The 23,700-nt window shown below is 43.5% G+C and overlaps 1 protein-coding gene across 1 annotated transcript; it reads left to right on the forward strand.

Moving 5' to 3' along the window:
* The first annotated feature begins 9,530 nt into the window (after window positions 1–9,530).
* Window positions 9,531–23,208, forward strand: VCAM1 (vascular cell adhesion molecule 1). Its single transcript, XM_060774008.2, has 7 exons — window positions 9,531–9,846; window positions 12,710–12,988; window positions 13,204–13,524; window positions 14,697–14,969; window positions 16,484–16,741; window positions 19,240–19,485; window positions 21,209–23,208. Exons 1-7 carry the CDS (start codon window positions 9,795–9,797, stop codon window positions 21,367–21,369), a joined length of 1,590 nt encoding a protein of 529 aa, XP_060629991.2. The 5' UTR covers window positions 9,531–9,794; the 3' UTR covers window positions 21,370–23,208.
* Window positions 23,209–23,700: the final 492 nt, after the last annotated feature.

The following is a 23,700-nucleotide window of genomic DNA, read 5'->3' on the forward strand; positions in this document are numbered from 1 at the left end:
TTCATCACCCCTAAAAATACAAAAACTCCTCAGCAGAACGGACTTAAAACCCCCAAAATACACCATATATACACACACAGAGACAAATACATATACACATGCACACATACATGTACATACATATATATATATATACCCAAGCATGCACATACATCTACATACACACATATATACATATACACATGCACACACAAATATACACATGCGCACATACATACACATATATAAACACAAATATGCATAAAGACAAGCACACACATATATAGACAATATACATATGCACTTATAAACACACAAATATATGCATACATATATACACATCTACACACACACATATGCACACACATATATACACCCACACATTCCCCCCCCCCCACACACATATCTATCTGTCTATCTATCTATCTATCTATCTATCTATCTATCTATCTATACACACACACATATATACACAGATACACAAATATATACACATACTAGCTGTGCCCTGCCACGCGTTGCTGTGGCCTATAGTAAAACTTATCAGAGTTGAGGTAGATATCTGGACTATTATGAAAGAGAGGTACCTACCTATTCCTTCCCCTTTTCCTCCCCCTTTCTCTCCTTTCTTCCTTCTCTACCTCTTTCTTTCTTTCCTTCTTTCACTACTTGGTTTCATCCTTCTCTCTTTCCCTCATTGCCTCCCCCTTTCTTCCTTTGCCTTTCTTCCCTCCCTGTTTGCTTCCTTCTTTAACTTTTTATTTCCTTTTATTTCACCACCATCATAACAATAACAATAATGCAATGCATTGCCTCTGGGACCTGACACCTCTCCCATTCCCCCTAAAAGGGTCTCAGAGGAACAATAGCATAATAATAATAATAGAAATAACAACCTTTACCCGCCACGTGTTGCTGTGGCCAATCTTCCCTCTTTCTCTCCTTCTTTCCCTCCGTCCCTCCGTCCCTCCCTCCTTCCTTCCTTCCTTCCTTCCTTCCTTCCTTCCTTCCTTCCCATCTTTCCTTCTCCTCTTCTTTCTCTATCTCTTTCCTTCCTTCCCCCTTTTTCTTTCTCTTCTGCTGTCTCTCTTTTCTTTCCTTCCATCTTTCCTTTTCTTTCCTTTTCTTCTTCCTGTAACTTTCCTTCCTTCCCCCTTTTTCTTTACCTCCCTTTCTCTTTCTTCTTCTTTCCTTCCTTCCTGTCTTTCCTAGATTTTGACAGGGTGGGAAGGGGCGGGGTTTGGAGGTGGCGTGAAGTAAAAGGAGGTAAGATTGGGGCAGGGGAGTGATGGAGCGTGGGGTTGCGTGTGTGTGTGCGGCAGCGGGGGGAGTGATGGAGCGTGGGGTTGCATGTGTGTGTGCAGCGGCGGGGGGAGTGGGGTTGCGTGTGTGTGTGCGGCGGCGGGGGGAGTGGGGTTGCGTGTGTGTGCGGCGGTGGGGGGAGTGATGGAGTGTGGGGTTGTGTGTGTGTGTGTGGCGGCGGGGGGAGTGGGGTTGCGTGTGTGTATGCGGTGGCGGGGGGAGTGATGGAGCGTGGGGTTGCGTGTGTGTGTGCGGCAGGGTGTGTGTGTGTGCGGGAAGCGGCGCGGCGGGGCTTGGAGTGGGCATGGTTTCCGCAGAGGGAACGTTGGCCGGAAGGCCATGTGCGCGCGCCAGGGAACTTGCGACTGGGCGCCAATGTGCATGCTCAGTTGTTTTGCCGTTTTGTGAGTGTGTTGTTGTGTTGTTTTTCATTTTGAGTAGATATGTTTGTACCTTGTGGGTTGTGTTATGGGCATGGGAATTTTGGTTAAGTTTCGTTGGGTTTTTTTTGAGTTTTGTTGTTTTGCCGTTTTGTGAGTGTGTTGCTGTGTTGTTTTTCATTTTGAGTAGATATGTTTGTACCTTGTGGGTTGTGTTATGGGCACGGGGATTTTGGTTTAGTTTCGTTGGGGGATTTTTGAGTTTTGTTGTTTTGCCGTTTTGTGAGTGTGTTGTTGTGTTGTTTTTCATTTTGAGTAGATATGTTTGTACCTTGTGGGTTGTGTTATGGGCACGGGGATTTTGGTTAAGTTTCGTTGGGGGATTTTTGAGTTTTGTTGTTTTGCCGTTTTGTGAGTGTGTTGTTGTGTTGTTTTTCATTTTGAGTAGGTATGTTTGTACCTTGTGGGTTGTGTTATGGGCACGGGGATTTTGGTTTAGTTTCGTTGGGGGATTTTTGAGTTTTGTTCTTTTGCCGTTTTGTGAGTGTGTTGTTGTGTTGTTTTTCATTTTGAGTAGATATGTTTGTACCTTGTGGGTTGTGTTATGGGCATGGCAATTTTGGTTAAGTTTCGTTGGGTTTTTTTGAGTTTTGTTGTTTTGCCGTTTTGTGAGTGTGTTGTTGTGTTGTTTTTCATTTTGAGTAGATATGTTTGTACCTTGTGGGTTGTGTTATGGGCATGGGAATTTTGGTTTAGTTTCGTTGGGGGATTTTTGAGTTTTGTTCTTTTGCCGTTTTGTGAGTGTGTTGTTGTGTTGTTTTTCATTTTGAGTAGATATGTTTGTACCTTGTGGGTTGTGTTATGGGCATGGCAATTTTGGTTAAGTTTCGTTGGGTTTTTTTGAGTTTTGTTGTTTTGCCGTTTTGTGAGTGTGTTGTTGTGTTGTTTTTCATTTTGAGTAGATATGTTTGTACCTTGTGGGTTGTGTTATGGGCATGGGAATTTTGGTTAAGTTTCGTTGGGGGGGTTTTGAGTTTTGTTTCCTCGTTGGATGCCCCTAACAAATTTATATATATAGATATACACACACAGAACACATATATATAGACTGGGCCACAGCAACGCGTGGCAGGGGACGGCTAGTAAGTATATAAAATAGGTATAAAAATCAGACTTTTACTGATAATAAATCATCATTTGCAAAGCTTATTAACAGGCTGATTCTCCTTTTTGTGAAGTACAGCTGAAGCATTTTCTGCAGAGTCCACTGAAAACACCGTACATTGTTGCTGACAGATTTGTGTAAATGGGTGGCGCTCAGAAATCTTTTACTATTGCCGATATTTTGTGACCCCAATACTGAGCTAAGGGGACCCCAATTGAGCTAAGGAGGCCCACAGTTTAAAAAACAGAACCTTAGGATGGGCGTTACTTTGAAGTAAAATCATTCTTCCACCCACTTCTCCCGAATACTTCCACAATAGTCAGCCATTGCTCACCGCATTCAAGTGGCCACTTAATTTCGGGATGCAAAATGGAACAAAAATACGAGGATCCGTCATTTTCTTACGTCAAGCAGTAGCTTTTGATCTTCAAAAGTCAGGAAGCAAAACTCATTCACTAAGGGAAAATTTATGAGTGTAGGTCAAATTATGTACAAAGCTGTCTGCCTTAACGAGCTTAATAACAATAATTACAACAGCTTTGTAAAGCTGACTGGTATTATTATTGTAGGCCCCTTCTGCGATACCATATAATACAGATTATCAAATCAGATAATCCATATTATCTGTTCGAAGTAGACTATATTAGGCTCCTTCTACCTTGCCATATAAAATCCACATTATCTGCTTTGAACTGGATTATATGGCAGTGTAGACTCATATAATCCAGTTCAAAGTAGACAACGTTGATCATCTGGATCATGTGACAGTGTAGAAGGAGCCTTGCCCTTTCTGTGTGTAGCCAAGAGACTGCTTCAGTGTATGAATTCTACAGTGTGGGTTGATTCATTGTGGGAACAAGAATCAGTTGGCCCTACAGATATTGTTGGGTTGATGCTTCCTTACGTCTTACGCAGCACAGACAGTAATGAAGACTGCTGGGAACTCCAATACTTGGAGCGCCCTTTGATCCATCTCACTCTTATGGTCATGCAAATTTGAACAGGATAGTAGGGGTAATTTATAGCAGGCCCCACAAATCAAAACTTCTCGCTCAAGATGTATAATCTATTTATTTATTTATTTATTTATTTATTTGCTTTATTTCTATACCGCATTTTTCAGCCCAATTAGGCGACTCAATGCGGTTTACACAATACAGGTTATCACAACAGTATCATAAGCAATTAAAACACATTATACATAACAGACAAAATTAAGAAACAATCATTATCATATCATAACGCCTCAATAGCAAATCAGAATCCATTCTCATAATCCTTATACCATTTTCCTATGTTCGATTTAACCGTCTTCCTGTGTTCAGTTGCACTGTTTAGCCAAACGCTTGTTCGTAAAGCTAAGTCTTAACCGTCCTCCGGAACGCCAACAGCAAAGGGGCCTGTCTGATGTCTACAGGTAAGGCATTCCACAGCCGGGGGGCCACCACCAAGAAGGCCCTGTCCCTCGTCCCCGCCAAATGCGCCTGTGACGCAGGCGGGATCAAGAGCAGGGCCTTCCCAGACGATCTTAATGTCCTAGTCGGTTCATAGGTGGAGATGCATTCGGAGAGGTAAGTAGGGCCGGAACCGGACGTAATCTAGCCATAGTGCTCCTCAATCGGAGGCTGCATAAGGCATCGGGTGACACCAAAATGATTTATCAATACTGCTTTTGTGCTATATTTTATCGTAAATTTATTATTTCTTTTATTTAAAATATCTCTGTAGTTTTATTTAACCCTAAAATATTTATAAATGGTCTATATCAATATACAATATGTTATATTAAATCACTTTTTAAACTTTCAAATGCACTCTGTTTCAGAGCTATCATTATGACGCAATTACAGGCAATCCTCAGGTTATGATTGCAGGCAGTCCCCAGATTTGTTCTTAAGCTGAATTTGTATGTAAGTTGGAACAGCCATTTTTAAGTGTAACTCCAGATATAGATATAGATATAAGCTTTTGATAGGGCCCCTGGTGGCACAGTAGGTTATCTGCTGCTGAAATTGCTGACCAAAAGGTTGGCGGTTTGAATTCAGGGAGCGGAATGAGCTCCTCCTGCTAGCCCCAGCTTCTGCCAACCTAGCAGTTCAAAAACATGCAAATGTGAGTAGATCAATACTTACTACTTCCAGAAGAGTATTGGGAGAATGTCATATGGCCAGATGAAACCAAAGTAGTTTGGAGGAGAAAGAATGCTGAGTTGCATCCAAAGAACACCATACCTTCTGTGAAGTAAGGGGGTGACAACATCATGCTTTGGGGCAGTTTCTCTGCAAAGGGACCAGGGCGACTGATCTGTATACATGAAAGAATGAATGGAGCCATGTATCGTGAGATTTTGAGTGCAAACCTCCTTCCATCAGCATGGGCACTGAAGATAAATCGTGGCTGGGTCTTTCAGCATGACAATGATCTCAAGCACACCGCCAGGGCAACGAAGGAGTGGCTTCGTAAAAAGCATTTCAAGGTCCTAGAGTGGCCTAGCCAGTCTCCAGATCTCAACCCTATAGAAAACCTTTGGAGGTAGTTGAAAGTCTGTGTTGCCCAGCGACAGCCTCAAAACGTCACTGCTCTTGAGGAGATCTGCATGGAGGAATGGGCCAACAGACCAGCAACAATGTGTGCCAACCTTGTGAAGACTTACAGAAAACGATTGGCCTCTGTCATTGCCAATAAAGGATATATAGCAAAGTATTGAGATGAACTTTAGTTATGGACCAAAAACTTATTTTCCACCATAATTTGTAAATAAATTTGTTAAAAATCAGACAGTGATTTTCTGGATGTGTTTTCTCATGTTGTCTCTCATAGCTGAGGTCTATCTATGATGTCAATTACAGGCTCATCTTTTAAAGTGGGAGAACGTATACAATTGGTATCTGACTAAATACTCCCCCCCCCCCCCACTGTATATAGATTGTCATTCCACTGTATTAAAGGCATTGAATGTTTGCCTACCTGTGTATGTTGTAATCAGTTCTGAGTCCCCTCAAGGAGACAGAGCAGGATATAAATAAAGTGTTATTACTTTACTCTCATTTTTACATTTGAGAAACAGGTGCAATGGGAAACACCACAGTTCCCTGTCCTGTTTCATTGCTCAGCCCTCAGCAATGGTTTTAACTTGGATCACTGTCTCTGGTATCTTATGGGGTTTGATGCAGAACAATAGGATCCCATAGAAAGAAAGAGTTTTAACCCAGATTATTGTCTGATTTGTCCAGGACTATGGCGCAGCTGCCTGGGAGTCAGATTCATTAAGATCACTACTGACCGAAAGGTCGGAGTGAGCTTCCGACCATTTTTGTAGCTTGCTGCCAACCTTTGCAGTCCGAAAGACAGTTGCATCTGTCAAGCAGCAAATGTAGGTACCACTTATGCGGGGAGGCTAATTTAACTAATTTATGACACCATAAAAATCTCCAGCAAGCGTGCAAAGAATGAGGAAGTACTCCATCAGTGTCACAAATGGACATAACTCGTAACTCTCAAATGGGAGTCACTCTGGACCGTGCTCTAACCTACAAGAAGCACTGCCTGAATATCAAACAAAAAGTGGGCGCTAGAAACAATATCATACAAAAGCTGACTGGCACAACCTGGGGATCATAACCAGACACAGTGAAGACATCTACCTTTGCGCTACGGTACTCTGCTGCTGAGTATGCATGACCAGTGTGGAACACATCTCACCACGCTAAAACAGTGGATGTGGCTCTTAATGAGACATGCCGCATTATCACGGGGTGTCTGCGCCCTACACCACTGGAGAAATTACACTGTCTAGCCAGTAATGCACCACCTGACATCTGCCAGGAAGTAACAACCAATAGTGAAAGGACCAAGGGAGTGACATCTCCGACCCACCCCCTGTTTGGGTATCAGCCAGCACGTCAACAACTTAAATCAAGAAAAAGTTTTCTAAGATCTACAGAGATACTCACTGGAACACCTTAGCAAGTGAGAGTCCAAAAGTGGCAGGCTGAAACCCAGAACCTCAATCAATGGCTGGTATCAAATGAGAGACTCCCCCCTGGGCACACAGAAAACTGGGTGACTTGGAAGGCGCTGAACAGACTGCGCTCTGGCACCACCAGATGCAGAGCCAATCTTAAGAAATGGGGCTACAAAGTGGAATACATGACATGCGAGTGTGGAGAAGAGCAAACCACTTACCACCTGCTGCAATGCAACCTGAGCCCTGCCACATGCACAATAGAGGACCTCCTTGTGGCAACACCAGAGGCACTCCAAGTGGCCAGATACTGGTCAAAGGACATTTAATCAACTACCAAGTTTTGCAAACTTTGTGCTTTGTTTGTTTGTTTAAAAATGCAATACAACTGCTTGGTTTGCTCCTGAAATATATATATATAAATCTGTTAGGTTGGTTCAACGGGACAGCAAAACTCCACAACCCCCCAACGAAACTGCACCAAAATTGCCATGCCCATAACACAACCCACAAGGTACAAACATATCTACTCAAAATGAAAAACAACACAACAACACACTCACAAAACAGCAAAACAACAAAACTCAAAACACCCCCAACGAAACTTAACCAAAATTCCCATGCCCATAACACAACCCACAAGGTACAAACATATCTACTCAAAATGAAAAACAACACAACAACACACTCACAAAATGGCAAAACAACAAAACTCAAAAAAACCCCAACGAAACTTAACCAAAATTCCCATGCCCATAACACAACCCACAAGGTACAAACATATCTACTCAAAATGAAAAACAACACAACAACACACTCAAAACTAAAAAAAACCCCAACAAAACTTAACCACACACACAAAACCCCACGCTCCATCACTCCCCCCACCGCCGCACACACACACACAACCCCACGCTCCGTCACTCCCCCCACCGCCGCACACACACACGCAACCCCACTCCCCCCGCCGCCGCACACAAACCCACGCTCCATCACTCCCCCTGCCGCCGCACACACACACAACCCACGTTCCATCACTCCCCCGCCGCCGCACACACACACGCAACCCCACACTCCATCACTCCTCCCGCTGCCGCACACACACACGCAACCCCACACTCCATCACTCCCCCCGCCGCCGCACACACACACACAACCCCACGCTCCATCACTCCTCCCGCCGCCGCACACACACACACAACCCCACGCTCCATCACTCCCCCCACCGCTGCACACACACACGCAACTCCACGCTCCATCACTCCCCCCGCCGCTGCACACACACACACAACCCCACGCTCCATCACTCCCCCCACCGCTGCACACACACACGCAACCCCACGCTCCATCACTCCCCCCGCCGCCGCACACACACACACAACCCCACGCTCCATCACTCCCCTGCCCCAATCTTACCTCCTTTTACTTCACGCTACCTCCAAACCCCACCCCGCCCCTTCCCGCCCTGTCAAAATCCAGGAAAGATGGGAAGGAAGGAAAGAAGGAAGAAAGAGAAAGAGGGGTAAAGAAAAAGGGGGAAGGAAGGAAAGTTAGAGAAAGAAGGAAGAAGAAAATGAAAGGAAAAGAAAGATGGAAGGAAAGAAAAGAGAGACAGCAGAAGAGAAAGAAAAAGGGGGAAGGAAGGAAAGAGGTAGAGAAGGAAGAAATGAGAGACAGAGGGAGGGAAAGAAAAAGGGGGAAGGCAGGAAGGAGAGAAGGAAAGAAAAAAGGGAATGAAGGAAGGAAAGAGGGAGTGAAGGAAGAGGGAAGATGTAGAGAAAGAGGGAGGGAAAGAAAGAGAGAAGGAAGAAAAGAGACCAGAAGAGAAAGAAAAAGGGGGAAGGAAGGAAAGAGATAGAGAAGGAAGAGGAGAAGGAAAGATGGGAGGGAAGGAAGGAAGGAAGGAAGGAAGGAAGGAAGGAAGGAAAGGGAGAAAGAGGGAAGGTTGGCCACAGCAACACGTGGCGGGTAAAGGTTGTTATTTCTATTATTATTATGCTATTATTCCTATGAGGCCCTGGGGGAATGATGGGAGAGGTGTCAGGTCCCAGAGGCAATGCATTGCATTATTGTTATTGTTATGATGGTGGTAAAATAAAAGGAAATAAAAAGTGAAAGAAGGAAGCAAACAGGGAGGGAAGAAAGGCAAAGGAAGAAAGGGGGAGGGAATGAAGGAAAGAGAGAAGGATGAAACCAAGTAGTGAAAGAAGGAAAGAAAGAAAGAGGTTGAGAAGGAAGAAAGGAGAGAAAGGGGGAGGAAAAGGGGGAAGGAATAGGTAGGGACCTCTCTTTCATAATAGTCCAAATATCTACCTCAACTTTGATAAGTTTTACTATAGGCCACAGCAACGCGTGGCAGGGCACAGCTAGTGATAAATACAAATGGACAGTGAAGGGACAGCTCTCCTGGTGGCCAGAATCCCCTCACGAAAGCTGGAATGTTAAATAGCCTCCGTGTGTCTGTCTCTATATGTTGTGTGTCATGTTTGCCATGTATATGTACACTGTAATCCGCCCTGAGTCCCCTGCGGGGTGAGAAGGCTGGAATAGAAATACTGTAAATAAATAAAGATGGGGTTTGGGGCAGAACAACAGGATCCAACGGCAAGCCATGGTTTGAACCTGGACCACTGTCTCTTGTAGCCTATGGGGCTTGATGCAGAACAATAGAGTCTCAATGAAAGAATGGGGTTTCACCTGTATCCCTGCCTCTTGTATCCCTTCCTTCCACCCTGCCTGCCTTCCTGGCTTGCTTCTTCCTCCGAGAGGGAATTTCTGAGCCGGGAAGGGGCGCCAAGGAGGCGACGGCGGGGGGCGAGGGAGATTTCCCTCCTGGCTGTGGGTCGGAGGGGGTTTTCCCGCCCTGGAAATTCCTCCCCCTCCGCCCCGGGGCCTATAAAAGGGCCAGGCCAGCGCCGCCACTCTCAGCCCGCTCTTTCCCTTTCAGGCTTTCAGAGGAAAACACTTTCTCTCGCCTCGGTTTCCTTTCCAACTCGCTCAAGCCATGGCCTCCCTCGCTCCTGCATCGCTTGTCTTCCTCCTGGCCTTCCAGACGGGTGAGTGGGTGCTCTCTTCCTGTGTGTCCCTACCTATGCTTTAGATAGATAGATACTATCTTACATACATAAATAGATACATAGATATAATCTGAGAGGGCATCTATACTGTAGAATGAATGCAGTTTTGTAGCACTTGAACTGGCATGGCTGAGAGCCCTTCCAGACAGCCCCTAGATCCCAGCTTTTCTGTTTATCCCGGATTATCTGGCAATGTGGACTCATATAATCCGGTTTAAAGCAAAAACTGGGATCGGTCCTGGGTGAGAGCCCTTTCAGACAGCCCCTAGATCCCAGCTTTTCTGTTTATCCCGGATTATCTGGCAATGTGGACTCATATAATCCGGTTTAAAGCAAAAAACTGGGGTTCGGTCCTGGGTTGGAGGGACTGCCTAGAAGGGCCCATAGTCATGTTTCTCAAGTCGCTCCTGATAATGTAAAAAAAATCATGGGAGTTGTAGTTTGACAAGGTTCTTGGTCTTGCCTAGGGCCTCATCAATGTGCAAACTCCAGGAGTTTCTACTTCTGAGGGTGCATCTACATTGTGAAATTTAACACAGTTTCATACCACTTTAACCGCCATGGATCAGTGCTATGCAGTCCTGGAAGCTGTAGTTCTTCAAGGTCTTTAGCCTTCTCTACCAAAGTGCAAACCCCAGCGGTGTCTACTTCTGCAGGTGCATCTACACTGTGGAATTAACACAGTTTGATTCCACTTTAACTATCATGGCTCAGTGTTATGCAGTCCTGAGAGTCGTAGTTCTACAAGGTCTTTAGCCTTCCCTTCCAAAGTGCAAACCCCAGCAGTTTCTGCTTCTGCGGGTGCATCTACACCGTGGAATTAGCACAGTTTCATTCCACTTTAACTGCCATGGCTCAATGCTATGCCATCCTGGGAGCCATAGTTCTACAATATCTTTAGCCTTCTCTACCAAAGTGGAAACCCCAGGATTTTCTACTTCTGAGGGTTCAGCTACACTGCGGAATTTAACACAGTTTCATTCCACTTTAACTATCATGGCTCAATGTTATGCAGTCCTAGGAGCCATAGTTCTACAAGGTCTTTAGCCTTCCAAAGTGCAAACCCCAGGAGTTTCTACTTCCGAGGGTGCATCTACATTGTAGAATTAATGCCTATCATTTCAAAGCTATATAATGTAGTTCTTCGCTCTTTATCTCCCAAAGAGTGCTAGCAAACTACAACTCCCATATTCTGTAGCACTGAGCCATGGCAGTTCAAAGTGGTGTCAAAAATACATTATTTCTATCAGGTCAATGTACCCAGGAACTAAATTTTCTTTTAGATTATTTCATTTTTCAGATTTCAGCATATTTGCATATTGGTACATAAAGAGAGACCTTGTGAAGCATGTCTGCACACTATATGCACCTGTCTCAAAGATAATATTCTATACAATCTATTGTTGAATGCTTTTATGGCCGGAATGACTGGGTTGCTGTGAGTTTTCTGTGCTGTATGGCCATGTTCCAGAAGCATTCTCTCCTGACATTTCACCCACATCTATGGCAGACCTCACAGCCTCTGAGGATGCCTTCTCTACAATCCTTTAATAAAAAATAATGATGTGAAACAAAAAGTTTGGGCATGTCGAACCATTGGCAAACAAAACTGCCACTATCTCTGCCAGCCAGCCATGTGGCCAATTTGGGCGTCTTTTGGATTTCAAATTTCCAGATAAGTATTTTGAACTGTCAAATTTCCAGACTATTCGGGGATGTCTGTGGGTTTGTTTTCTTTCTGAAAGAAATAAGGGCTACTGTAATAAATAAAAAAGAAGTTGGTAGAAGTTACATTTTCACTGATACTTTCAAAAACCACTCCTCTCACACCAGAAACGACTTGCAGTATGTTGGATATCAACTCCCAGCATCCGCCACCACTGGGTATTGTAGTCCAATGATACTTAGAGGGGTACATGGTTTGTTTTTCTGGACTACAGCATGATTCTTGCAGAATTCATAGGGTGCATCTACACTGTAGAGTTTAATACAGTTTGATATTACTTGAACTGTTATGGCCCTATATTAAGGAATCATGGAAGTTGTAATTTTACAAGGTCAAAGAGTGCTGACGCCTCACCAGACTACAACTCTCATGATCCCTGTCTGGTGAGTGCTGTCTGATTGATGATGATAATAATAACATAGAGGTAAAGGTAAAGGTTTTCCCTGACATTAAGTCCAGTTGTGTCCGACTCTGGGGCTTGGTGCTCATCTTCATTTCTAAGCCGAAGAACCGGCATTGTCCGTAGACGCCTCCAAGGTCATGTGGCTGGCATGACTGCATGGAGCGCCATTACTTTCTTGCAGAAGCGGTACCTATTGATCTACTCACATTTGCATGCTTTCAACCTGCTAGGCTGGCAGAAGCTGAGGCTAACAGCGGCAGTTTACCCCACTCCTTGGATTTGAACCACCGATCTTTTGGCCAGCAAGTTCAGCACCTCAGCAGTTTAACCTGCTGCCCTAATAATAACATAGTCCAACCAAAAAATATTTCTTGGTATCTTGGTTTTCAGGCTTATTCCTGGGATTATTTGGGGCACTGATTCAGAAAATTGCATTGGATTGACCTCATCAGCTCTAGTTTCTTAGATATTATTATTATCAGCATTTTCTATGGACAGGCAGATGGGACTGGCAGATGGCATATTTCTGTATCTCAGATATTAAGAGCTGATGGCGGGGGAACCGATGCCATTTTTGGAATCAGCAGATTATATATACCTAGAAACAAGGCTAACATTTGATGCACCTTAAATTTGTGTGGGTAATTGTGGTTGCAGTAGTAATCATCACCATTATCATCCAACTCTGAGCATGTTTTCCTCTCTCTTTTCAGCAATGACCTTTGAGATCATGGACATTGCATCAGGCCATAACATTGCTGCCCAGATTGGTGCCCGCCTGGTGCTACATTGCTGCACAACTGGGTGCAAATCCCCTGATTTCTCTTGGAGAACCCAACTGGACAACCCATTGGGAGGGACCATGAGCCGCCAAGGAAGCAACTCCTCCTTAACCTTGGCATCGGTTGGGTTTGAACACGAGCAAAATTATGTCTGCAATGCTATTTGTGGCAAAGAGAGAAAAGAAAGAAGAGTCCAGATTGACATCTACTGTAAGTAGCTAAATTGTATGAAGATTCCTACACTTCCTTTTTGCTTCCTTTCAGCTGAGATTGATCAGAGCTAGCCTACATCATAATCTGATAAACTGCTCATATCCAGAATAGTGGGAGGAAATCTAAATAAGTCTGAATTCATTGAATATATTGAAATGTATCCAGGTGCTATTGAGCCTCGCTTTTGTAACTGTGCTTTGTGTGCTGTTTAGCCTTCCCCAGTGATCCTGTTATCGAGATTGACGGCCCACTTGTTCTTGGGAAGCCATCTACTATCAGCTGCCACGTTCCTAAAGTGTATCCGTCTGAACGCCTGGTGCTGTCTTTGAAGAGAGAGGGGAAAGTTCTTAAGGAAGCAGAGTTCTTTCATGAAACACCCACCAAATCCCTAGAAACTAAAACACTGTCTGTTACCTTTACTCCAACTGAGGAAGATATTGGAAAAGAGATCACATGCATCGCTGAATTGCCAATAGAGGAGATGGAGTTTGAGCCCAAGCAGAGGCAGGCAAAACGTCTCCTTGATGTGAACTGTAAGTATCTTGAGCTAATTGGGTTTCAAAGAATTGAAAGCCTTCTGAGTCTCTCATATACTGTTTATTTAAATACTTATATTGTTCCTCATGTCATATGACCACAAGGTGATGCGCAAAAAAAATCTGTTTAACCAATAATATAAAACAATAGTAAATAATTTAAACAGGTTAAGGCATATTAAAGGAAGCCAATATGATGTAGTGGACTAGAATACAATTTTGGAAACTAAGGTCCAAAACCCTTTTTGACCATAAAATCTGCTAGTGACTTTGGGCAAGTCACACTGTCACAGCCTCAGACGAAGGCATATATAAGAAGAGGCACTCCTTAATGTACCAAAACACTAAGATATTCATTTCTCCAAGGCTGAGAGAGTGCAGCGTGCCCAAGTGGGTTTCTATGGCCAGATAACAATTTGAACTCTGGTCTTCGGAGTCATAGCCCAGCACTCAAACCACTCGGTCTGATCTCTTGTTCTTAGGGTTTAAAATATATATTTTAGGTTTGGTTTCTGTGGGTTTAATATTCATACATCACTTTGAGTTTATAAAACTTTAGTTTTAAGAAAAGCTACATAGTAGTAGTAGTAGTTAGTTTATTGATTAGCCCTTAGGCCACATCACAATATCAAACAAAACAACAAGGCTTGATAAGACTTGATTGCACTCTGTGTAGTAAGTTAAAATAAGACACTTATAAAGATATAGTAAATAAATATGATAAGATATGATAAAACTGATAAAACTAAGTATATACATCATATTTCCTTATTACCCCTACAGTTTACCCCGATAAGCCCCACAGATGTGGTTCTCAGACGTATTGTTTTGCTTAAACATATGTTTTTAATGTTATTTTTGGGTCTTGGCCACACATAAAATGTGTTGTTCTGATGTGAGATTACCAATACATTGTCCATTTGATATATGGACCAAGGTGGAAGTCTCTCACCCTCTGATACAATTTACAATCAAATAATATGTGTGCCATATCCTCAATTTCAGGTGCCCCGCAGGAAAAGCTACATAGTTATAAGTAGTCACCCAATCACAGCAATTTTCGGATCTTTTACGGTTTTTATCAGTTTCCTAATCATAAAGGCATGTACTGCAACAGTGTACATTGCTACTTCCATCATTTAACATTCCAATCTTTTGCTTCCTTCCAGTTGGTCCACGGAATACCCACCTTACTGCATCTCCAGGGAAGACCCTTTTGGAAGGAAAAGCACTGATGCTTAGCTGTGAGACGGAAAGCCATCCGCCAGCAAAGGCTGTCTGGAAGAAGCAGCTTGCCAATGAAACTGTCCAACATATTGCAGAAAGTTATAATTTCTCCATTCCAAGTGCTCAGTTCTCAGATTCAGGAATTTATATCTGCGAAGCCACAAATGATGTAACCAATGAAGTGGAGAAAAGAATGGTGTCTATATCTGTACAAGGTAAGATGTTGCGGCATTGGAGGTGTCTGCAGAATTTCAGCTCAATGGGGAATCACTGAATCAAAAGGGTTCAGTTGTAGATTCATCCTCCTCACAAGCCCCTGATCATTGAATGTCTCTTAATCTGGAAATCTGTTCATAATTGAACTATGAACCACCTCAAAGGTTAAGATCTTCTGGGGAGGCACTGCTCTTGGTCCCACCACCTTCACAGGTGCGACTGCTGTGGACAAGAGACCGGGCCTTCTCCATGGGACTCCTTCCCTAGCGGAATTCAATTGGCCCCTCCCCTCCTGTCATTCCTCAGACAAGTAAAAACTTGGCTTTGGTAGCAAGCATTTGGCCCAACATAATTATCTGTGCAGTACAGTTGGAATTGATCCTGGTCTGATGAATATTATTATCTGGCTTTTGATCTATGTACAATAGTCGTCTAATGATTACATATGTTGTTAAATGTTGTTTTAAATTGTTTTTCTAATTGCTTTTGTTACTGTTGTTTGGGCATTGAATAATGCCAATTATGTAAGCCACCCTGAGTCCTCTTCGGGGTGAGAAGGACGGGATATAAATGTCATTAATAAATAATAAGTAATTGATAGTTTTATCTTCCTAATTACATCCAGCTTCAATTAATACTTGAAACTGTTTGGCATTGCCAGTAGTTGTTTTTATTATGAAAAATGTACATCCTACTATTCAAAAAAGTATGAATTCATCTCTGCAATTTAGTTATACCTAGAAATGTGAGGTGCTTTTCTGATAATACTAATACGGCATCAAAATCTTTTAATAGTAACTGTGACCTTTTTGTTAGGAAGCATCTGAGTCTTGATTCTAGTCTGGTCTTGTAATGTGGATATGGCACTGGAATACCTTTTACTACTATAGACTTACCAGTAAAGATCTCCTCCAAATAACAATAATAAGAACAGTGTGGGGATGTATATACTGGATCTCCTGTTCAGCAATAAATTACATAATATTTGTTAAACTGGAAAAAATGAGCTGGTATCCTGTTGAGCCATTACGAATATGCAAGTAGTTGTGGGGTATTCGTGCATAATCATGACATTACGGCCACCATTACTAATTTCTTTCCCAAGCCTACCTTCACAACCAGCAGCCATACCAAGTGGCAGAGATTTGTTCTGCAAGCAGTTGGGAATTACATTGCAGAATTACATTTCCATCCCCTTTCCACCAGTGATCTGCTGTACGAAAAGTAGAACCAAGGCCTTTGTTGCAACCCCTTGCCATACTGCAGATCATTAGCAAGAAGGAGCTGGGAATTTCATCCATCCGCAGTCCAGTTCCCAAGAAAACAGTCTCTGCTGCTTGGTGCAATTGCTGACTGTTAAAATGGATTAGGGAAGTAGTGTTAGGTGATGATAAATAGTAAACATGATGTAGGATTTTGGCCATGGCAAACATCAGCTTGAGTAACTGTACAAGACTTATACGATATCCTGCTTTACAAATGTTTTTTTTTCTCTCTTTTCCTGTCTATGTAGGCGCCCCCAGACACCTAGAGTTCTCCATCCTTCCTGCTTCAACAGTGCAAGAAGGGGAAAGTGTGACTCTCCAGTGTTCTGCAGAGAGCGATCCCGCTGCCAGAGTGGTGATCCGGAGGACATTTTCTCGAGAGAGTGAAATCCAGGGTGGATTTGTCCATATCCCAAGAGTGAACCCTGATGACGCAGGAGACTATGAGTGTCAAGCGGAGAATCAATTTGGGACAATTAAAAGGATAACGTCACTCATTGTGGAATGTAAGTTTTCATAAATAACTAGCTGTGCCCTGCCACGCGTTGCTGTGGCTTTTAGTAAGAGTTTTGAAGTCTGTGCCTGGCCTCTCTTCCTTCCTTCACTCGCCCTCTTTCCCTCTTTCTCTCTCTCACACTCCTTCCTTTCCCCTCTTTCTCTCTCTCTCTCTCCCTCTCTCTCTCTCTCTGGCATCCCTCCGTCCTCCCCCTTCTTTATGCTTGTGTGTAAACTTGAGTACCTTCTGTTGGTCATGGGGGTTCAGTGTGGTATGTTTGCCCCAATTCTGTCGTTGGTGGGGTTCAGGATGCTCTTTGAGTTTTGGTAAACTCTGAATCCCAGTGACTACAACTCCCAAATGTCAAGGTCTATTTCCCTCAAACTCCATCTGTGTGGATATTAGGGCGTATTGAATGCTTTGGTCCGGATCCATCATTGTTGTCTTCCAAGTCGCCCCCTCCCTTCTCCCCACCCCTTCCCTCCCTGAGTCACTCCTTCCCTCCTCCCCCCCCTCCGGAAAGACACGCCCCCTCCCTTCGCCCCACCTCTTCTCTTCCTGATTGACTCCTGGAAGGAAAGGGGTGGGGCGAAGGGAGGGGGCGTGTCTTTCCGGAGGGGGTTGGAGGAGGGAAGGAGTGACTCAGGGAGGGAAGGGGTGGGGAGAAGGGAGGGGGCGAATTTGAAGACACGCCTCCTCCCTTCTCCCCACCCCTTCCCTCCCTGAGTCACTCCTTCCCTCCTCCAACCCCCTCCGGAAAGACACGCCCCCTCCCTTCGCCCCACCCCTTTCCTTCCAGGAGTCAATCAGGGAGGGAAGGAGTGGGGCGAAGGGAGGGGGCATGTCTTTCCGGAGGGGGGGGAGGAGGGAAGGAGTGACTCAGGGAGGGAAGGGGTGGGGAGAAGGGAGGGGGCGAATTTGAAGACACGCCTCCTCCCTTCGCCCCACCCCTTTCCTCCGTGACTCACTCCTTCCCTCCTCCCTCCCTCTCCGGTTAGACACGCCCCCTCCCTTCACCCCACCCCTTTGTGTGTGCCACGCGGGGGGGGGTGAGGGGCGGCGCGTGCGCGCGTGGCGGGGAGTTTGCACCACGCACGTGTGTGTGTGCCGCGCGGGGGGAGGGGGGGAGGGGCCGTGCGTGCGCGCGTGCCGGGGAGTTTGCGCCAGTGCGCATGTTCAGTTGTTTTGCGGTGTTTTTGTCGTTGTTGTGGTGTTTTTTTTTTAATTTGGAGTACATTAGTTTGTACCGAGTGGGTTGTCCTAGGGGCATGGCAATTCTGGTTCAGTTTCGTTGGGGGGTTGTGGAGTTATACGGCTCCGTACGACGCCCCTTACAGATTTATATTATAGATATATTCCAATGTGTTAAAAATATTTCACCTCTGTCTTCATCCCAAAATATCTTCCTCTTTTAGAGAGCATTCATCACTGATGTTTTCACTGGAACTGGATATTGGCTTCTACATTTCTATTTTTTATTAGTACAGCCAGCCCTTTACATTCACTGTAGGGCACAGGAGCCTATAAAAGTGGAAAACCATGATTTTTTTAAAAAAAAAACTCATTTTCCTAAAACTTGTGACAATACCTCTCTGAAAGTCCCTAGCTCCTCCAGCATATTATTATTATTATTATTATTATTATTATTATTATTATTATTATTATCTGCATGAGGGGACTCAGGGCAGATTCCAGCATACACAAACACAAAGGGCAAACATTCAATGCCTAGAAACAACGAAACACAGATAAAGGTAAAGACTTCCCCTTCCAGCTCTGGGGGGTGATGCTCATCTCCATTTCTAAGCCGAAGAGTCTGTGTTGTCCATAGACACCTCCTAGGTCATGTGGCTGGCATGACTGCATGGAGCACTGTTTATATTCCCTCCGAGGCGGTACCTATTGATCTACTCACATTTGCATGTTTTCGAACTGCTAGGTTGGCAGAAGCTGGGGCTAACAGCAGGAGCTCACCCCGTCCTGCGGATTCAAACCACCAACCTTCCAGTCAGCAAGTTCTGCAGCTCAGCGGTGGTTCGAATCTGGGGAGAGTGGTGAGCTCCTGTTTGTTAGCTCCAGCTTCCCATGTGCGGACAGGACGGAAGCCTCCCACAGGATGGTAAAACATCCAAGTGTCCCCTGGGCAATGTCCTTGCAGACAGACAATTCTCTCACTCCAGAAGCGATTTGCAGTTTCTCAAGTTGCTCCTGACACAGTGTATGTATGTGTGTGTGTGTATATGTGTATGTATGTATATGTATGTGTATGTATGTATGTATATATATATATATATATATATATATATATAGCAAACCTGGATTTTGCCACTTTACTACAGTCGTTATATAGTATTGTATGGGGCTTAAGTATCCATGAATTTTGACATCCATGGGGCATCCTGGAGCCAAGCCCCAGCAGATAGCAATGGTCCACTGTACACACAATGAACCTTTTTGAAAATCAGACTGGTCATTAACTTGATATATTGGTACTATTTCTCTTTTCAGCCTTTTCAACAACGACTCCAACGGTAACTGATGGACCTGAAATAACTACTGAGGTGGAAGATTTCACTCTTAAGACTACAGCTTCTGATGCTCCCCAGCAAGAGGCTGATCATCTGGAAAATACAACTCCACCTGTCCCACAAGGCACACTCTCTCAAACATATACAGCATCCAAAAACAATACAACTACATATGTGGTGGATAATGATGTTAGCAATGGCACAGAAGTGATTGAAATATTCATGGGTAGGTACCTGACTTCTCTCTGCCCTCCAAAGCATTGCATATTTATGGCAAATGACCTTAGCTGGTCATGACAGTCTACCTGTCCTATCTTTGGGTAATTGCAAGCCCTTCCATGTGATCAATTGGTCAGGGAGATACGTAATTTGAGAGTTATATCCAGAGTGTATGGTGACTTTTCAAATACCAAATGTTCATGGGGAGCTGAAGTTGGTCTTTCCCTTGTGCCATTAATAGCCATGAATAGAACAATATAATATATTTTATGGTATCAGCTGTGAGGTCTCATATACTTTCCCAAGGAATATGAGGCAAATGCTTCATTTTCCATTAGGTAGCTTTATTACTTGAATAAAAGGCATTGGCAAGCTATAGACCAGACATGATTTTATAAAAAGTGGAAACCCCCAAGGAAAAATATATATTCTATAGTGCTCTCAAGAGGTTGGTTTTTTCTTTTTGCTCAGTTATGCTTCAGAGGGAGAAAACGGGTTCAAAAACAAAATGTGGTTGTTGTTATTAAATATATTTATATTCCACTTTTATTTTTTTGCTCGAGATGCAAAGCAGCTGTCAACATTTAAAAAGCGTAATTTAAACTCTACAACACATAAAGATTAAAACAGAATCAAGCGTACAAATCACTTTAAATCACTTAAAATATGAGAGTTATTCCCTGTTCAAGATTCCATATTTTCACTCCTTGACCCTGTTGCTCATTCTCCTCCATACCTGGGATGGGCAAAGAGTGGTCCTGAGGCTTGCTTGTGCCTGTCCCACCATATTTCTACACACATATTTAAAATAATAATAATAATAATAACAACAACAACAACACAACTTTATTTATATTCTGCCCTTCTCCCCATGGGGACTCAGAGTGGATTACAGTGTAAACAGATACTGGCAAACATTCACTGCCTGTTAAATACAATGAAACACACAAACAAAGGCAAGGGCTTCTCCTTTCATTTCCGGCTTCTGGAGATGGTTCTCATCTCTGGCTCTAAGGGAGGTGCTGTTTTCCATTTCCAAGCCGAGGAGCTTGCGTTGTCACCTCCTGGTTGTATGACCGTCATGACTGCTTTGGGCATCTTATGCCTTTCCCACTGAAGCGGTACCTGTTTATCTACTCACATTTGTATGTTTTCGAACTGCTAGGTTGGCAGGAGTAGGGCTAACAATGGGTGCTCACCCTGTCCCGTGGATTCGAACTGCCAACCTTCAGGTTAGCAGTTCAGCAGTTCACTGCGGCCCCTCTTGTTAGGCATATCAGTAGCATCATCTGCAAATGCAGGCCCTGTTTTCTAACAAAATTATTGGATTTTTCTAGCAACAGAATGTAGAGACAGGTTTGGGGTGTCAGTCGTATGTGGCGCCAGGAAGCTGCTCATCACTAGGATGGCAGCCCCCTTCTACACTGCCATATAAAATCCATATTATCTGTTTTGAACTGGACTATATGGCAGTGTAGACTCATATAATCCAGACCCAATCAGATAATGTGGATTATGTGCTTTGATAATCTGGATTATGTGGCAGAAGGGGCCTAAGATGCTTAAAGATGATCCATATGGGTGGAAGAAAGGGGAAGTGAAGTTAAGAAAACATTTTCCTCTTAGGCATTTGTCTTTTAGGTAGCTAGAGAGAGAGAGAGAGAGAGCATTGCCAATTCACTACACCTTACACTCATGTCTTTCCTCCTCCCATTTTTGTATTTTTGCAGATGAAATAAAAGAGCCAGATTATGTGATTCCTGTGATAATTGTGGTTTCCGCCTTGGCAACGGCAGCCGCCCCCATGACAGCGCTGTTGATTTACATCTTTAGGAAGGCAAAGATCAATGGGTCCTATAGTCTTGCGAAGTCACTGAAGCCAGAAGTGTGAAATAAGGAGCACCTACACATTTGGTTCAACTTTATCAAGCCGGTTGTGTCGTGAGAGGACTCGTGTGTGCCTTCTCCACCGTAAAGCTCGCTGGGCGGCCCTGGGCCTGGAAAAGGCATTGCTTCCAGACAAGGCTTTTATCGTGCAATTTCCCTGATTTTATGCTGAAAAGGGGGACTGGGAAGAGGGAGATGTTATTTTCCATTTGCCACTCTCCTGTGTTTTCCCATTGTTCCTTCTGTTTTATTTCCTAGAGGAAAAACATCTATTGAGGATAGAAAGACAGAATAATTGCACAGTGCCTTTTTGATCGGCAGCACTAGGAACTGTTTGTCTGGTTGCACCCTGTTTCTCCAGACCACCTACCTCACAGGATTGTTGTGTAATATTAAAGTAGGATGGCAAATACAACTGTATTCTAAGATCCTGCAAGAAAAGGCAGCTTTTTCTAATGCTCCACTTTTTTGTAAACGAGGAGAGGTGGGAAGACTGCCTACAGGACAATTATTTCTTTTTTCTTTTTTTTGGAAGGAAAGGAAATCCTAGAAACATCCAGTTTTCCTTCCTCAAAGATAATGTATAGTTTCCTGGGCAGAGTTTAAGCTCCACATGTGTTGATGCTATATAGAGACATTCAATTCCACAGAGTGGAAAGCAATCATTGCCAAATTGTTTTAAAAAGCAATATGGAACATTTTCTTTCCAGTAAGAGCATGATCCAGCAAAATTTAAAAATTTAACCACTTGAGAGGTGTTTATTCCAATTGCGATCAGCATTTAATATTAATGGGAGTGCTCACTTCAGTGTGTTCCTAGCAAAACACAACTTGGAGGTATTGCTGTCTAGAGAGTTTAGGAGTTGTAATAAAAAACAATAACTTTCTAAAACTCAGGGGTATGCTTTTGTATGACACCCCCATTATCACTCAATTACAATAACAAAAAGGTAAAAGTTTTCCCCTGACATTAAATCTAGTCGAGTCTGACTCTGGGGAGTGGGGGTGGGGTGCTCATCTCCATTCCTAAGCTGAAGAGCCGGTGTTGTCCATAGACATTTCCAAGGTCATGTGACTGGCGTGATCACATGGAGTGCCATTTTCCTGCAAAAGTAGTACCTATTGATCTCACATTTGCATGTTTTTAAACTGCTAAGTAGGCAGAAGCTGGGACTAACAATGGGAGCTCACCCCATTCTGCAGATTCAAACTGCCGATCTACTGGTCAGCAAATTCTGCAGCTTAGTGGTTTAACCCGCTGTGCCACTGGGGCCCATTTGTAATGATACGGTCTCACAATTTCATAGGACAACTTCACTCTCAGCTGGAGTTTTGAGGATGATTGGAAACAATTTCTCGGTATTCTGATCAAACTAGTTTTCCAGGACTGAGTAATGGCAAAACAGTTAAAACTGACATAAGTTTGTAATGTTGAGAAAGGTCCTGTTGTTTCATTCCAAGTGTCTTTATGAAGTTAGACAACAATCCTCTGCTCACTGAATACAACTTGGCCTCATTACACTCAATGAGACTTCAGTCTGCTGTAGTCTTGTTCCACAATGCCTTACACAAATTCTAAGTGGAACAAATAAGATAGGGTTAAGAGAAGGTTTTTTTAATGTAAAGTTTGTGTGTTCTTGACTATATGTTACAAAAGGAATTACCTGTACATCACATCATCAAATTGTCTTAGTTTCTACTGGAGGGATATGTCCATTGTCATTTTTAAATGTTCTGACAGCTGCATCTTCTTGGTACTTGTATATTATTTGTATATCATTATTTAAATCTTAGTAGCAACTGTGTTTTTTACCTGTGAAATAAACTACTGGTGTTTACATTCCCTCTGTTTTATCTGTCAATCCTTATCTGTAAGTCCCATCAAACCACATTATTATTATTATTATTATTATTATTATTATTATTATTATTATTATTCCACCCTATCTCCCCAAGGGGACTCAGAGCAGGTTACAATACAGTAAAATCTCACTTATTCGACCTTCGCTTATCTGACATTTTGTCTTGTCCGACGCTCTTATCCGATGTCCCCTTTTCCTCCAGCATTTCAATTAAAGGAGTGCTCCCCAAATCTTTCTCCATTCCCAATAAGTGAAAGGGGCAAGACGGAGGAAGAGGAGGGAAGAAGGGGGGGAAAGGCAGGATCAGAAGTGGAAGTATCCTCCCTCCTTCCCTCTCTGATTTCTACAATCCTCTTCCACATCCAGGCACTTCTTGCTGGGCTGGCCTTAACCCTTTGAGTCCCTGTTAGTATTCTAGGTGTCTAGCGCTGCTTCGGACGGGTAACAGAAGGAGATTCCATATTATCCGAAAT

The sequence above is a fragment of the Anolis sagrei genome, chromosome 4 (assembly GCF_037176765.1).
Source record: "Anolis sagrei isolate rAnoSag1 chromosome 4, rAnoSag1.mat, whole genome shotgun sequence".
In the NCBI taxonomy this organism is placed as follows: domain Eukaryota; kingdom Metazoa; phylum Chordata; class Lepidosauria; order Squamata; family Dactyloidae; genus Anolis; species Anolis sagrei.